This window comes from Podarcis cretensis, assembly GCF_951804945.1.
Source record: "Podarcis cretensis genome assembly, chromosome: 2".
Taxonomy (NCBI): domain Eukaryota; kingdom Metazoa; phylum Chordata; class Lepidosauria; order Squamata; family Lacertidae; genus Podarcis; species Podarcis cretensis.
Window position 1 is genome coordinate 121,267,606 of NC_137171.1, and position 17,418 is coordinate 121,285,023.

A 17,418-nucleotide genomic window follows, 5' to 3' on the forward strand; every position below is an offset into this window, starting at 1 on the left:
CAATTTAAATGGCAAATTCACAAGATGAGCAATTTGGAGCATTGTTTGATTATAATATGTGTTCTCTCTCTCTGTGTGTGTGTTTGGATCTAGAGGACGACATACATGTTTACACCATGTGAATAAAGAGGGCGCCGTTGCATACAATCAGCTACAAAAACGGAGTCCTGTTTATACTGAAAATAAAATATCTGCAATGAAAGAATTGAGATGCTGATGTACTTCGCATTTAACCCTTCCTGTAATTTGGAAGGAAAATGTAGCCAACCTACTTTAATGTCTTTAATTGTGATGGGTCCGCAGCCATTGTTGTCACCATTGTTGTTAATAATACAGTAATAATAATAATAATAATCATCAGTGCTCCCCCCCCCCTAGAATAATGTTTAGGGGTATTTTCATTTTCCTACTCATATTGAAATACTGCCCCTCAATGAGGCCAAACTTAGATTCACAAAATGTTTGGGGGTATGCGTACCCCCAGAAAAAGCACTAATAATAATAATGTGCGAGGGGGTGCCAAACCAAGTTTTTGAGCCAGGTGAAAGAAAGCCTAGTTTCACCCCTCTTCTTAAAGCATGGGTAGGCAAACTAAGGCCCGGGGGCCGGATCCGGCCCAATCGCCTTCTCAATCTGGCCTGCGGACGGTCCAGGAATCAGCGTGTTTTTACATGAGTAGAATGTGTCCTTTAATTTAAAATGCATCTCTGGGTTATTTGTGGGGCCTGCCTGGTGTTTTTACATAAATAGAGTGTGTGCTTTTATTTAAAATGCACCTCTGGGTTATTTGTGGGACCTGTCTGGTGTTTCTACATGAGCAGAATGTGTAAGGTAAAGGTAAAGGTACCCCTGCCCGTACGAGCCAGTCTTGACAGACTCTGGGGTTGTGCGCCCATCTCACTTAAGAGGCCAGGGGCCAGCGCTGTCCGGAGACACTTCCGGGTCACGTGGCCAGCGTGACATCGCTGCTCTGGCGAGCCAGAGCCGCACACGGAAACGCCGTTTACCTTCCCGCTGGTAAGCGGTCCCTATTTATCTACTTGCACCCGGAGGTGCTTTCGAACTGCTAGGTTGGCAGGCGCTGGGACCGAGCAGCGGGAGCGCACCCCGCCGCAGGGATTCGAACCGCCGACCTTTCGATCGGCAAGCCCTAGGCGCTGAGGCTTTAACCCCCAGCGCCACCTGCGTCCCTGTCTGGTGTTTCTACATGAGCAGAATGTGTACTTTTATTTAAAATGCATCTCTGGGTTATTTGTGGGGCATAGGAATTCGTTCATTATTATTTTCCAAAATATAGTCCGGCCCCCCACAAGGTCTGAGGGGCAGTGGACCGGCCCCCTGCTGAAAAAGTTTGCTGACCCCTGCCTTAAGGCTTGAGAGCGAGCGCGGTTGGCTTCCCCGGTCAGTTGGCAACCCCTGGCTCCTCTGCCCGTCCCCGCAAGAGGGCTCTGAGCATCTTTTAAGCGCCTGGCGGCAGCCGCGGTCCTTTTCTCTCCGGTGGGGGCGGAGCTTCGCCCGGCGGCGCCCAATCGCTGCGGAGAACGGAGAGAAGGAGGCACATCAAAGGCAAAGAAGATCAAAGCGCTTGGCGGCGCCTCCTCCGCCTCCGCGGAGACAAAAGCGGGGAGCATCCGCGGACCGGGGTGGGGGCAGATCTTGCTCCCCTCCTCCTCCTCCTCCTCCTCCTCCTCCAAATCAGGGGATCTGTTTGGGGTAGATCCCTTTCGTTTCAAGGCTTGCTTGAATGGAGGATGGAGAAAATCACCTTTTGCCCAGGGCAGCCATTGAACTGCTCGGCCTCATCCTGAAAACCTTCCCCTTCTTCGCTATTCTGCTCCTCCTCGTCCAGCTGCCCCACATTCCCTATATCGGCTTTATTCCGCATCATCGGTGGGGAGGAGTGGGAGCACCCTGGAACCTGCTCAGGTAAGTTTGGGGCAGAGGTGGCGGGTTTTCACCTGCGCCCCCATTTATGGGCATTTCCCCCCCTTTGGGGTCAAAACCCCTGCTCTCTTCATAGAATTGTTCAATGCAGGAATCTCAACGAAAGCATCCATGGCAGATGATTTGGGGGGGGGATAATAATAATTAATACTAACCTTTACCTTACTGCAGAGAAAGCCTCTGTGTTTGAAACCCTGGAAAGCTGCTTCCAGTCGGTGTACAGCACCACTGGGCAAGTTGTTCCTGTTTAAAGCAGCAGCCCTTTTTTCTCAGCCGTGAGGTTCAGAATCTCACAATTATATTTGAGGCGTATAGCTCACTTGCTTTGCAGGTGTAAGATTCCCAGGTTCAGATTCCATCGTCTCCACGAAGGGCTGGGAATTTCCACTGCCTGAAACCCGGGAGAACCAGCCATTGTGCTCACCCCTTGCTCTTTCCAAAAGGGACACCCTTTAACTGCTACCTGCCAGGCAGAAATACAACAGGGAAAGGCTCCCTCCACTGACCTACCTCTGAACTGAGCAATATTGCTTATTTCCCTCTGAAAAGATGCGGGAGACCCTGCCTTGTCCAAGGAGACCGAGGGAAGATGCTTCTGAGGACCAAAGGATGAGCAAGGAACTGCTGGTAGGCCCATTTGCCCTACTATCATTATGTATGAAGAAATCCATATTGTCGATACGAAATATGTCTATATAAAATATTTTGAGTGCTTACAGAGGTACATTGCTCTAGCAATCAAGCCTATTGTGAAACTGCTATTTAACTAGTGCTTAATGCCAAAATGGGACGCGGGTGGCACTGTGGGTAAAACCTCAGCGCCTAGGACTTGGCGATCGCATGGTCGGCGGTTCGAATCCCCGCAGCGGGGTGCGCTCCCGTTGTTCGGTCCCAGCGCCTGCCAACCTAGCAGTTCAAAAGCACCTCCAGGTGCAAGTAGATAAATAGGGACCACTTACCAGCGGGAAGGTAAACGGCGTTCTGTGTGCTGCGCTGGCTCGCCAGATGCAGCTTGTCACGCTGGCCACGTGACCCGGAAGTGTCTGCGGACAGCGCTGGCTCCCGGTCTATAGAGTGAGATGAGTGCACAACCCTAGAGTCTGTCAAGACTGGCCCAAACAGGCAGGGGTACCTTTAATGCCAAAATGGGCTTCTAAGCAATTTTCAAAATATACCAATAGGGTGGCCATATTTCAAAAAGTGATTATTATTATTACTATTTATTATTATTTATTCAACTTATACATCACCCTATACCTGGAGGTCTCAGGGCAGTTCACAACAAAACACAAAATTTGATTATCTTTTTTTGTTGAGCTTCCCCCAAAAAAGTTGTTGTGCTTTTTTGGTGAAATCTCTAAAAGAAAAAAACACTACCAACATGGGCTGAATACCAGCCGTGTCTGGGAAACTCCAGACATATGGCCACCCTAACATATAACAACAATTGGGCCATCATTAAAATGTGGTAGTATCTCTGTACATTTCATTTTTGAGTGTTTAAAGCTGTTTCACTGAAATGTCTCAGCAACAAGCGAAATCTGGTTTTCAACAGGTCATATAACCATTTCTCAAGGAACTAAGATTTTGAAAATCTAAGTGATTTTCGGCCAAGAAAATTTCCCCTTCTTAGGCGAGGTTCTCGAACGGGTGGTTGTGGACCAGATCCAGTAGGCGCTCTTGGAGGAAACTGATTTTCTGGATCCATTTCAATTGGGGTTTAGGACTGGTTTTAGGACAGAAACTGCTTGGGTCGCCCTGTACAATTGCCTCTGTTGAGAGAAAGATAGGGAAATATGTCCTTGTTAATTCTCTCTGTCTCTCAGCTGCTTTCAGTACCATTGACCATGGTATCATTCAGAAGTTGGGCTATCCTTGTTGGGCCACCAGGAATACACATATAGAGAGTCTTCCACCGCTCTCAAAGGGAAAAGAATGGAGAGGGCTTCGGCTGTGTCTGTGTGAATGGGAGAGGGAGAGAAAATGTGTTTTTTTGTGTGCATAGGAAAGAGAAGGGGGGGGGGAATCTGCAGCCCAGCCCTGTGCAGTTTCACTCAGAAGCAAGCTTAATTTTTTCCAAAACATGCTTCACCCTCCTTTTTTAATCGCAGAGGAAGGCAGATGTGGAGAGGGAGAAAATTGTACAGGAATGGAAGGATCTCTGTCGTTTTCTGGAAGAACAGAAGCAGCAGCTGATCTGGTGGCTGGAAAGTCTTGCAGGGAACATCATCGAGATAAGGGGGCAGAGTCTGTCCGCGGAGACCCATCCACCAAGCGAAATGGGGAGGTCGCAGGAACATATTGACTGCTGGCAGGTGAGACTTCTTCCTTTTTTTCGGAAATGATTTTTATTTGGTTTAAAAAAATAAACAAGATATAGCAAAATCATTTATAAGTCCATATACTCTGAATCTTGCGACTTCTCCCCCCCCCCCCCGCTCTCCGCGGGTCCTAATGCTAATATTTACATATCAATTCATTTTCCAGATATCTTGTCCCTCTAAATTATCTATACTTTTTGTTAGTTACTTTACAAGTGTGGTTAAAATTCTGCTAATGTTTTCATCTGTTTACAATGGTCTCGTAGATATATTACAAATTTTCCCCATTCTTTTTTAAAGATCTTGTCCTCTTGGTTTCTGAGCTTCCCGGTTAATTTTGCCATTTCAGCATAGTCCATCAACTTGGTTTGCCATTCTTCCATGGTTGAGATTGTTTTTTCTTCCCATCTCTGGGCTAATAACATCCGTGTGGCTGTTGTCGCATACATGAAATGTATTTTCTGGTCATTTGGAATCTTGGTACCTATAATTCCTAATTAAAAAAAAAAAGCTTCTGGTTGTTTTTAACAAAGGTTATTTTAAACATTTCCCCCCAATTCATCTAATATCATCTCCCAGAAGGTTTTAGTTGCCTTACACATCCACCACATGTGATAAAAGGTTCCGTCTTTGTCTTTACATTTCCATCAGGTGTTTCTACTTGTTCTGTACATTTTCCCTAACTTGTTGTTGTTTAGTCGTTTAGTCGTGTCCGACTCTTCGTGACCCCATGGACCAGAGCACGCCAGGCACTCCTGTCTTCCACTGCCTCCCACAGTTTGGTCAGACTCATGCTGGTAGCTTCGACAACACTGTCCAACCATCTCGTCCTCTGTCGTCCCCTTCTCCTTGTGCCCTCCATCTTTCCCAGCATCAGGGTCTTTTCCAGGGAGTCTTCTCTTCTCATGAGGTGGCCAAAGTATTGGAGCCTCAGCTTCAGGATCTGTCCTTCCAGTGAGCACTCAGGGCTGATTTCCTTCAGAATGAAGAGGTTTGATCTTCTTGCAGTCCATGGGACTCTCAAGAGTCTCCTCCAGCACCATAATTCAAAAGCATCAATTCTTCGGCGATCAGCCTTCTTTATGGTCCAGCTCTCACTTCCATACACCACTACTGGGAAAACTTCCTAACTTAGTAGGAGTCAAATACTACCAGTATATCATTTTCATATCATTTTCTTTCAGCGTACAACATGCCGTTAATTTCAAATCTGTTTTCCATAGCCTCTCCCAATCTGCTGGCAGGTGAGACTTTGCCAATCCAGTGAAAAGACGGGACTGCTTCTTGCTCGTCCATTCATTGGAGAGACAGTGCTGTCTACCAGTTAGAGTGTCCTGGGACCTGGGAGACCAGGGTTCAAGTCCTCACTCGGCCACGATGAAGCCTTGAGCCCAGTCACAGCCTCTCAGCCTCACCAACCTCACAGGGTTCTTGTGGGGGGAGGAAAGGAGGATTAATTCTTTTTTTTTATTCCAAGATGAGCCCATTTGCATGCATCCTGTTGCTTCAGCATAGTATCTGCAATGCAGACTGTTCACCCAAGTCGTTCCTGTTGTCGTCTCTTCCCTCCAGGCCACTGGCAGTTCCAGCAGCAGACAAGGAGACTTCCTCGAGGTGGAACTGAGACTTCACCATTTCTCTCAGAGGAGGAAGGCTGTCTTGGGAGAGGCGCTGAACTGCTTCCGAGGTGAGCAGGGGTCTTCTGAGTTCTCTCTTGGGCAGCGAGACGCCCATCAAAGCTCTAGTGGAGGCAATTTGCACCCGGCCCTCCAGCCCAGTGCAACTGAAAAGGTGCTGGGCTCACCGTGAAATTGTTACAGTATGTGCCACACTTTTAGCCAGTGGCGTAGCGTGGGGGGTGCAGGGGGGGGGCCGGCCGCACCGGGCGCAACATCTGGGGGGGCGCTCGCCACCTCCGGAGTCGCCGAAGAGCCTCGGGCGCAGGCTGTAGCAGAGCCCCATGGCAGCAGCCCAGGCAGCAGGAAGAAGAAGCTGGCAGCGGCGGCAGGTTAGGGGTTAGGGGCGCAAATTACTTGCCTTGCCCCGGGTGCTGACAACCCACGCTACGCCGCTGCTTTTAGCCAGTACTATGTACCCTTGAGGCCCCCCCCCCACCCGAAAGAAACACTGATTATGATTATTTAAAAGACTGATATACAGCTCTGCATCAAAAGATCTCAGAGAGGTTCACAACATAAAAACACAAGTACGGTAATTAAAGCAAAAACAACCAAAGCGATAGCCCACGCTACTTTATGTCTGTTAAACATTAAAAGCTTCCCTAAACAGGGCTGCCTTCAGATGTCTTCTAAAAGTCTGGTAGTTCTGTTTCTCTTTGACATCTGGTGGGAGGGCGTTTCAAAGGGCGGGTGCCACTACCGAGAAGGCCCTCTTCCGGCTTTGATTGTTTGGGAGCCAAAACATTTGAGATCTAGGCTGTCCGACTTCCGAGGTACAACTTTGTTGCCATAGCTCAAACCAGGGCATTGCCGGTATTTCTGCTTCCACAATCCAGCGCAGACAAAAAGAGAAATGGCTTGAGTATGAGCACTTATACCTTTTAAAATGCATTATTTCCCTCAAAGGATTCTGGGCACTTGTTGAGGGTTGCTTAAGGTATATGATGAGGCTATATGTTTCCCTTGAGGAAGGTGGAATGTGTGTTGATCAGAATACCAAAAAAAAAAGCGGTTTCTCTCTTTGCCTTGTTTCCAGAGTCCCTGAAGATGGAGCTCAAAAGTCTGATTGGTACGTCCCTGGCTCTGACGGGACCAAAAGGGTGTTTCGTTTTATAAATAACAGCCGAAACAGTGTGTGAAGCCCTCTTTCAACTTGGGATCCCCAGCGGCTGCCGTTCAGAGGCGCCTACCACCTCTGACAGTGGCGACACAGCCGAGCTGCCAGCTACTAGCAACATGCTTTGAGCTTGCTCTCTGCTACTAGCAACTTACTTGTCCGCGGCTTTTCAAACTGTTTATGGGGGTGGCAGGGGTGGGGTGGGAGAGGACAGGATGAAATCTGAACGATGCCTTTTTTTGCAGCTCCTCCCTTTCTTCCGGAGTCTCGTCTTAAGGACTCAAGAACATTCCCCCCATCTGGCACGGGAAAATTTCCTTGGGAGCAATGTGAAATGGAAACAGACGCAGGATCTGTAGTTCAGGTGAGGGTGTTTATTCCCTCCTTACCACCCTTGCCCTGACCTCGCCACTGTGATCCACGCGACGGTCACCTCCAGACTTGATTATTGTAACTCGCTCTATGTGGGGCTGCCCTTGGGACTGACCCAGAAACTCCAGCGGGTGCAGAATGCCGCGGCGAGGCTCCTTACAGGGTCCTCACCACGGGATCACATTCACCCGGTGCTATACCAGCTGCACTGGCTCCCAGTGGAATACAGGATCAGGTTTAAGGTGCTGGTTTTGACCTTTAAAGCCCTATACGGCCTAGGACCCTCGTACCTACGGGACTGCCTCTCCTGGTATGTCCCACAGAGGACCTTAAGGTCCACAAATGACAACATCTTGGAGGTCCCAAGTTGAAGGTGGTTAGATTGGTCTCAACTAGGGCCAGGGCCTTTTCAGTACTGGCCCCAACTTGGTGGAACGCTCTGTCACAAGAGTCTAGGGCCCTGCGGGACTTGACATCTTTCCACAGGGCCTGCAAGACAGAGCTGTTCCACCAGGCCTTTGGCCAAGGCAAAGTCTGACCCCCTCCTTTGGTAATCCTCACAGAACTCTAGCCCAATGGTTGCTATTATTTTGTGTGTGTTTTTTAAATAATTTTTATTAACAATTTTGTTTAAAATTACGGTACCAATAAACAATACGATATAACATCTCTTAACATAGTTCTCTTCACTTCTTTGGACTCCCTCACATCTCCCGCTCCTGCGTTCCTGTTATAAAATTTTTCCAGCAGATTTATCCCCTTATTTCTATTCTTGTTATCTAATTTTCCAAAATTATATCTCTAATTTTTAACTATCCTTTGTTCAAATCATGAAAGATTTAAAATATAACCTAGAACTTCCAAATTTTTTATCCTTTCTTAAATTTAGCTTATCTTCATATTTCACTTCATCTAGCTTAATGGTGCCCAGATATTTATACTCTCGCATCCTTCTTAACATTCATACAATTTACAATATTTTTGTAGATAAATCTTGAATTTCTTCCAATCTTCTTCCGCCGTCTCTTCTCCCAGGTCTCGGATTCTGCCAGTCATCTCAGCCAGTTCCATATAGTCTATCAGTTGCATCTGCCATTCTTCCAGTGTGGGTAGATCTTGAGTTTTCCAATGCCTCGCAACAAGTATCCTTGCTGCTGTTGTTGCGTACATAAAAAATGTTCGGTCCTTCTTTAACACGTTCTGGCCGACAATACCCAAAAGGAAGGCCTCTGGTTTCTTTGGGAAGGTATACTTAAATACCTTTTTCAACTCATTATATATCATTTCCCAGAAAGCCTTCACTCTAGGGCAAGTCCACCAGAGGTGAAAGAATGTTCCTTCATTTTCTTTACATTTCCAACATTTGTTATCAGACAAGTGGTATATTTTTGCAAGTTTGACTGGGGTCATATACCATCTATAGATCATTTTCATAACATTTTCTTTCAAAACAGTACATGCAGTAAACTTCAGCCCAGTAGTCCACAACCTCTCCCAGTCCTCAAACATAATATTATATCCAATGTCTTGTGCCCACTTTATCATAGCCGATTTAACCGTTTCATCTTGTGTATTCCACTTCAACAGCAAGTTATACATTTTTGAAAGTACCTTAGTCTTAGGCTCTAACAATTCCATTTCTAACTTCGATTTTTCCACCTGGAATCCTAACTTTTTGTCAAGTTTAAAAACTTCTTTGATCTGAGCATAGTGTAGCCAATCTCGCACTTTATCTTTCATTTTCTCCTGACTCTGCAATTTCCAATTATCTCCATCTTTTTCTAATATTTCCCAATACTTCGGCCAATTGGCCTCCATATTGAGTCTTTTCCGGGCCTTAGCTTCCAATGGTGAAAGCCACCTTGGAGTTTTGTTTTCCAATAAATCTTTGTATTTTGTCCAGACATTAAACAATGCTTTTCTGACAATATGGTTCTTGAAAATCTTGTTAATCTTAACCTTGTCATACCATAAATATGCATGCCAACCAAAAGCGTTATTAAAACCTTCCAAATCTAATACATCCGTGTCTTCAAGAAGCAGCCAATCTTTAAGCCAGCAGAAAGCTGCGGCTTCATAGTACAACCTTAAGTCTGGCAGGGCAAAGCCCCCTCTTTCTTTCGCATCAGTTAATATCTTAAACTTAATTCTAGGCTTTTTGCCCTGCCAGACAAATTTGGAAATATCTCTCTGCCACTTCCGAAAGCACTCTGTTTTGTCCACAATTTGCAAAGTTTGGAACAAGAACAGCATTTTTGGCAATACATTCATCTTTATAGCAGCGATGCGGCCTAACAAAGAAAGTTTCAATCTTGTCCAACTTTCTAGGTCTCTCTTAATTTCTGACCAACATTTCTCATAATTGTCCTTAAATAGACTCAGATTTTTTGGTTGCTATTATTTTGATTCTGAATTGATTTTAGAATGTATTTCAATTAATTGACTGTGACTTTATGTAAACTGCTATTTTACTGTTGTTAGCCGCTCTGAGCCTGGCTTTGGCTGGGGAGGACGGGATATAAATAAAAAATTATTATTATTATTATTATTATTATTATTATTATTATTATTATTGTTATTATTATTGTTATTATTATGCTACTGGGCAGTGTGAGCAGCTTTGGAGGCAGAATGTCAGGACTCGGCTATACAGCTGCAAATATAATTGCTTTAAGTGTGTTTAAAGTGCATTATAAAATTGCGACACCAGATGGCACTGGTGAGCTAATGGGAAATTCCATACAGATTTCAAAACGTGTTTTTTTTAAAGCATTTTCACAGCATTTTTTTTTATATAGTGTGTAGATTTGGCCCAAGTATTCTAAACATCACACACACACACCAGCCTGGTTACCCGAGTCTGATCACAAATGCCGATTTCCTTCCCAGAATCTGCTGAAGTTTGAGGACGTGGCTGTGGATTTTACAGATGGCGAGTGGGACCTTTTGGACGCCCACCAAAGGACCCTCTACAAGGATGTCATGCGAGAAAACTATGAGAACACAACCTCGCTGGGTAAGAGGGCAGGTCTGGGTTTTAAACCACTGGCCGCGGGGAAAGCTTTCTATTTCTTTACCGAAACGTCTGCACTGCTTGACCGCTGTAAAATGTCTAAGCGGTTTACAGGAAATATTAAAAGATGTTAATAGCCGATAATTGGAAAGGAAATTATGTTCCAACCAAAGAAGAATGGTTGAATAAATTATGCGAATACTTGGAATTAGCAGAGTTAACTGATTTGATAAGACAAAAACCCAAAAATATAAGCCAGAAACAATGGAAATGTTTAAATGATTATTTATGTAGACAAAGATTAAATGTAAGGTATTGGTTGTGTTCAGAATAGATTTATGAAAGATTTAGAAAACTTATTGATTAGAATATTTGTGTGAGATTGTGTTGGAAAAATACGGAATAACAGATACAATATTGCTTAAAATGTATATAGGAAGTGCAGTGTGAGCGATGGAAGTCAATCAATGAAATTTTATTATTATTTTCATATTGAGATATTTGTAGAACAAATTTGGAAGAAATTCTTCCAACTTTTCTCCTTTCCTCTTTATTTTTTATTTTTTCTTTTCTTCTTTTCTGTTCTTTTTTATATATGTGTGCTTATCTGAAATATATATGTATGTATTTGCAAAATTTTGCTTATATTTTGTAATACCGTATTTTTCGCTCTATAAGACGCACCAGACCGTAAGATGCACATAGTTTTTTGAAGAGGACAACAAGAAAAAAAATATTCTGAATCCCCGAAGCCAGGACAGCCAGCGGGATTGCAGCGCTTTGGGGAGAGCTTTGGGGAATTGCAGGAAGGCAGAGAACTTTGGTCCCCACAACTGCCTCATAGGGGCAAGATCTACAGGGACGAGTTGCCGCGCTCATGAGGCCTGGCTTTGTGAACCAACCTCGTTACTTTATGAGACGAGTGATTGTTTTGTTGGCCTGCTCCTGACAGGTGTTGTCTGGGAAGGCCAAACAGAGTGAACCGGAGGCTCCAGGGTTCCCCACACCTTCTGTAGACTCAGAAATGACTGTGACTTCCTCCTCTTCTCCCCTGGCTTCCTTCCTGACCAGTTCTGGCCATCACCAAGCCTGGCACGATCTCTCGGCTGGAACAAATGGACGAGCTGCTGGCAATGGATCTCCACAGCGCCAGGGACCACGTAGGAGGTATGCCATTCAGACGTAATATTTGCTGGGAAGGGGAAGGCGATGATAACATGGGATGGGATTCTGGGCAGTGGAAGTGTTTGTACCCATTGGTGGTCTGGAGCGCAGCAAGGTTGTTTCAACCCCGCTGTGTCTCAAGTCGCTTTCTTGATAATAATAATAATAATTTATTATTTATACCCCACCCATCTGGCTGGGTTTCCCCAGCCACTCTGGGCGGCTTCCAACAAAGTATTAAAATACAGTGGTCTGTTAAACATTAAATCTGAAGGGCTGCCTTCAGATGTCTTCTAAAAGTCTGGTAGTTGTTTTTCTCTTTGACATCTGCTGGGAGGGCTTTCCACAGGGCGGGTGCCACTACCGAGAAGGCCCTCTGTCTGCTTCCCTGTAACCTCACTTCTCGCAGCGAGGGAACCGCCAGAAGGCCCTCGGAGCTGGACCTCAGTGTCCGGGTAGAACGATCGGGGTGGAGACGCTCCTTCAGGTATACTGGGTTGTCATACAAACCACAGAGGGACAGAAGGGTGTCGTCATCCAATTCCCATTACCCATTCTTTCCTCTTCCCTGTTCTTAGCCATCACAAACCCCAAGGCGTTGGCAAAAGTGGAGCAAGGGAATGAGATCTGGGCTGAGCGTCGGTGCAGGCCTCAAGGAAATGCTTGCAGCGAGCCAACAGGTGAGGCCACTTGGAAACCACAAACAAGCTTTTTATGTCTCCAGAAGTTGGCTGCGTCTATAAATGGGCGGATCCTTTAAGCCATCATGTCTTGATAGATCTGTGCTCCTCTAATTTGTCACACCGGCTTTCTCCTTTCCTATAGAAGTCAGACTGGCTCCTTCCTTGTTGTCCTTCTGTCGGCAGGTGAAGTCTCATTTATTCTGACAGGCCTCTAGGAACTGTCTTGCTTTTGTTTTAAGGAAAAGGCTTAGAATCATAGAATCATAGAATCATAGAATCATAGAGTTGGAAGAGACCACAAGGGCCATCGAGTCCAACCCCCTGCCAAGCAGGAAACACCATCAGAGCACTCCTGACATATGGTTGTCAAGCCTCTGCTTAAAGACCTCCAAAGAAGGAGACTCCACCACACTCCTTGGCAGCAAATTCCACTGTCGAACAGCTCTTACTGTCAGGAAGTTCTTCCTAATGTTTAGGTGGAATCTTCTTTCTTGTAGTTTGGAACCTTTGCTCCGTGTCCGCTTCTCTGGAGCAGCAGAAAACAACCTTTCTCCCTCCTCTATGTGACATCCTTTTATATATTTGAACATGGCTATCATATCACCCCTTAACCTCCTCTTCTCCAGGCTAAACATGCCCAGCTCCCTTAGCCGTTCCTCATAAGGCATCATTTCCAGGCCTTTGACCATTTTGGTTGCCCTCCTCTGGACACGTTCCAGTTTGTCAGTGTCCTTCTTGAACTGTGGTGCCCAGAACTGGACACAGTACTCCAGGTGAGGTCTGACCAGAGCAGAATACAGTGGCACTATTACTTCAGCTTCAAAATTGCTGCTGCTGCTGCTGTTGTTGTTGTTTTTGATAATAATGATGATGATGTTGGTGATGATGATGGTAATAATATATTACGTGGTGCTGTGGTCTAAACCACAGAGCCTAGGGCTTGCCAATCAGAAGGTCGGCGGTTCGAATCCCCGCTACAGGGTGAGCTCCCGTTGCTCGGTCCCTGCTCCTGCCCACCTAGCAGTTTGAAAGCACGTCAAAGTGCAAGTAGATAAATAGGTACCGCTCTGGCGGGAAGGTAAACAGTGTTTCCGTGTGCTGCTCTGGTTCGCCAGAAGCGGCTTAGTCATGCTGACCACATGACCAGGAAGCTGTCTGTGGACAAACGCCAGCTCCCTTGGCCTATAGAGCGAGATGAGCGCCGCAACCCCAGAGTTGTCCACGACTGGACCTAACAGTCATGGGTACCTTTACCTTTACCCATCTGACAGGGTTGCCCCAGCCACTCTGGGCAGGTTCCAACATAATAAAAACACAGCAAAACATTAAACATAAAAAACTTCCTGAAACAGGCTGCCTTATCTTTTTTAATAAGATGATAGATAGATAGATAAATAGATAGATAGATGATAGATAGATGATAGATAGATAGATATAGATAGATAGATTCTATCATAGTTTAATTACCTTTTAAAGTAAATCCTGCCAACCTAGCAGTCCGAAAGCATGCCAGTGCAAGTAGATAAATAGGTACCGCTGCGGTGGGAAGGTAAACGGCGGTTCCGTGTGCTCTGGTTTCCGCCACGGTGTTCCATTGCTCCAGAAGCGGCTTAGTCATGCTGGCCACATGACCCGGAAAGCTGTCTGTGGACAAACACCAGCTCCCTCGGCCTGAAAGCAAGATGAGCGCCGAAACCCCATAGTCGCATTTGACTGGACTTAACCACCCAGAGGTCCTTTACCTTTTACCTTTACTTTTTACAGATTATCTTTTAAGTTTTTTGTCTTTTATCTGTGTTTGTGTAAGCAGCCATGAGTTCTGGTCTGGGGAAAAATACATGATATAAATATTATTATTATTATTATTATTATTATTATTATTATTATTATTACTTCCCTCTATTTAAGATGTTGTCTCACCTTCTGTAATGGTTCTAGGGGGTTGCTCGTGCGTAAGTTGGCGCCACACCTGGCTGGGTTACCTGGGTGAACCCTTTCTGTCCGGACAGCCACCCATCCGTGGCTGTCTCAGTCGCTGGCAGAATCCGTCAGTGGGCGTTTCTTGAACTTCTTCCAGCAAAGAAGTTCTTTGAGCCCAGTCTCCTCCTACTCTCCCTGCGCGGAAGTCTTCTGCGCAGGGAGGGTGTGGGCAGCGGAGGACCTGTGCTCTCCCCACTGGTCTCCTGCGAGGAGTCCTGGAGCCTTTTCTCTGATTCCCCCATCTGCCCCCCTCCTCCACTGGTGCTACGCTGATTTCCTTCCCCAGCGGATGGGCTGCCTCTCTCCCTACTGGGACCCTCTCCGGCATCCCTCTGGAGCCTTCCCTCCGCCTCTGGCTCCGATGGCAGTTCCCTGACACCTTCCTTCTGTTTTCTCCATCTTGTTGCCAGTGCCATTGTTGCATCTATCAACCTGAGGCATAGCTCAGTCGGTAGGACATCAGACTCTTGAACTCAGGGTCAGGGGTTTGAACCCCATGGTGGGTGAAAGATTCCTGCACTGCCGGGGGTTGGACTAGATGATCCATGTGGTCTCTTCCAACTCTTCTCTTCTCTTCTCTTCTCTTTTCTTCTCTTCTGATGACTACATGTGAATCACACTGATATATCTTCTCCTTTTCCCAGGAGTTGCTGAGAGAACAAGAGAGAATGAGGGGAGGGGTCTTCAACCAGAAAACTTTGAGCCGGCAGGGTCACACGTTGCGTTGCTTCAAAGCACTGAGACCAAGTCCAAATCCCATGAAAAGCAGGAAGACCCTGAGACTCAACCCATGTCGCCAGGCAGCCATCTTGGAGAGCAGCTACTGGAACCAGTTCTTTTTGTGGGGCTGGAGAAGAACACAGGCAACATAGGGACGGGACAGGAGAGCCAAGAGCTTTGCTCCGCCTGTGGGAAGGTCTTCAACAACAGGGCAAGCCTGGTTAGACATCAGAGAATCCACAGCGGGGAGAAGTCACACACCTGCACAGACTGCGGGAAAAGCTTCAACAAGAGGTCCAACCTTATTACTCATCAGAGAATCCACACGGGAGAGAAGCCCTACCGGTGTGTGGAGTGTGGGAAAAGCTTCAGCCTGAGCTCCAGCCTCGTCCGGCACCAGAGGATCCACACTGGGGAGAAGCCCTACCAGTGCTCTGTGTGCGAGAGAAGCTTCAACCAGAAGCCCTCCCTGGTGGTGCACGAGAGGACCCACCGCCGCGAGAAGCCCTACAAGTGCTCGGCGTGCGAGAAGAGCTACAGCCACACCACGAGCCTCATCGCTCACGAGAAAATCCACCGGGAGGAGAAGCCGTACTGGTGTGCGGAGTGCGGGAAAAGGTTCAGCTTCAACTCTCAGCTGATCACCCACCAGAGGATCCACGCGGAAGAGAAGCCCTACAAGTGCTCCGTCTGCGGGAGAGGGTTCAGCCGCCCCTCCAGCCTCGTTGTGCACGAGAGGGTCCACACGGGAGAGAAACCCTACAAATGCACCGCCTGTGAAAAAGGCTTCCCCTCCAACTCGAGTCTGGTGAGGCACCAGCTCACCCACGTGGAAGAGAAGCTGTGTGCGGAATGCGGGAAAAGCTTCAGCCCAACTTCCCGACTCCAGAGGATGAAGGCCGGGGAGGAAATGGCCAAGTGCCCGGGATGCGAGAACCGGTTCGACTCGAGTCCCAGTGGTTTTCCAGTGGCGCATCTTCCCAAATGGAGGAAACCCGTTGGCAGACGAAACAGCAGTCGGCGTGATGACATTCGTATCGTAGATTCCGCAGAGGTGCAGCTGGAGGACGATGTTTTCAGCCAAAGCTCCCTGCCTCTGCATTATCACATTCACTATGCGGGGTGGGAATGAAAGCACTGTATTTTTCGCTCTATAAGACGCACCCGACCATAAGACGCACCTAGTTTTTAGAGGAGGAAAACAAGGGGGGGGGGAAATATTCTGAATCAAATGTTGTTGGAGGAAGGAGGAGGGAGGATCAGGCTAAGGCAGTGTTTCCCAACCTTGTGCCTCCAGCTGTTTTTGAACTACAACTCCCATCATCCCTGACTAGCAAGACCAGTGGCAAGGGATGATGGGAATTGTAGTCCAAAAACAGCTGGAGGCACAAGGTTGGGAAACACTGGGCTAAGGTATCACAACAAGAGGCGCTGTGCAGCAACCCCTCTTGCTGTGCTGGGTTCAGCAGAGCAGCGCAAAGCCTATTATTAATGAATTGATTTTAGAATGCTGTATTATTTTACTGTTCTAAGCCGTTCTAAGCCCGGCTTTGGCTGGGGAGGGTGGGATATAAATAAAATTATTTTATTATTATTCAGCAAAGCGGGAGGAACGCTCCCGCTTTGCGCAGCTATCCCTGAGGCCAGAACAGCAAGACGGAGAGCTGCGCAGCCTGCATTCACTCCGTAAGACGCACACACATTTCCCCTTACTTTTTAGGAGGAAAAAAGTGCATCTTATACAGCGAAAAATACGGTAAGAGGGGGTTTTTTTGTGCGCTTGCTGACTAGAGCTAATGTAGCCCAAAACATCTGCCAGGACGCCAGGTTGATGAAGATCTGTGATTGTAGGGGAGCAAGCGATGTATCTTTGGTCTTACTGTAAATATATTTAATTTTCAGGGAAATGTTCTTGGCAGTTGGGGGAGAAGGTGGGGAATGTTTCCTCCCTGGAGAAATCTAGTTTGGCTTTGTTCTGGATACATTAAAATTGCTGGAGGAGTTGAAAAAGCAACTTCTTGTTCTTCTGAAGAGAAGTTGCTATGTAAGAATGAAGATGCGTTTGAACTTTAGATTAATTTGGGAGCACACGTTTTTGTATGTATTAACACACACAAAATGTAAACTCGGCTTACTTTCTGCAGGGATAGCGCTGCAATCCTAAGGCCTGTTCAAATGTGGTCCAGAGCCAAAATTCCCTTCAATTCCAATGTTCAAGTGGTGTGTGTTGTTGTTTGTGTAGCCAAACCCATGCTCAAAAGGGGGGTCACAGTGGGCTTCAGGGAAACCCCTAGTTCTGCAAAGCTGTAAGAAAATTTTTAGAGGGCGAGGGAATGGAAGGAGGGGTGCATGTTCAGTGACCATTTGGGGGACAAGGAGAATGGAAAGGAATTGGAAACTGTCATGGCTTCCCCGCAAAGAATTC

General features: G+C 46.6%; 2 protein-coding genes across 3 annotated transcripts in view; one reads left to right on the forward strand and one right to left on the reverse strand.

The window, feature by feature from the left end:
* The window catches only part of LOC307208241 (uncharacterized protein), a 118,862-nt gene that overhangs the window by 72,753 nt on the left and 28,691 nt on the right, over window positions 1-17,418 (reverse strand). The gene's annotated exons all lie outside the window — the stretch shown is intronic.
* Window positions 1,563-16,201, forward strand: LOC307208066 (uncharacterized protein). 2 transcript variants are annotated; one of them, XM_079962409.1, is made up of 10 exons: window positions 1,563-1,926; window positions 2,494-2,571; window positions 4,056-4,259; window positions 5,838-5,952; window positions 6,981-7,013; window positions 7,307-7,425; window positions 10,323-10,449; window positions 11,518-11,613; window positions 12,189-12,290; window positions 14,918-16,201. In XM_079962409.1, the coding sequence occupies exons 2-10, from the start codon at window positions 2,494-2,496 to the stop codon at window positions 16,123-16,125; spliced, it is 2,082 nt and encodes a 693-aa protein (XP_079818535.1). In that variant the 5' UTR covers window positions 1,563-1,926; the 3' UTR covers window positions 16,126-16,201. The 2 variants fall into 2 exon arrangements, with proteins under 2 accessions (XP_079818535.1, XP_079818536.1); XM_079962410.1 differs by lacking the exon at window positions 1,563-1,926 and having other exon boundaries at window positions 2,179-2,571.

Excerpts from the sequence above, each read along its gene's own strand:
- LOC307208066 (XM_079962409.1), top strand. The coding sequence starts at position 2,494 with ATGCGGGAGACCCTGCCTTGTCCAAGGAGACCGAGGGAAGATGCTTCT. Across the intron at positions 5,953-6,980 it reads GGCGCTGAACTGCTTCCGAG|AGTCCCTGAAGATGGAGCTC; the intron begins GTGAGCAGGGGT and ends CCTTGTTTCCAG. Across the intron at positions 7,426-10,322 it reads ACGCAGGATCTGTAGTTCAG|AATCTGCTGAAGTTTGAGGA; the intron begins GTGAGGGTGTTT and ends TTTCCTTCCCAG.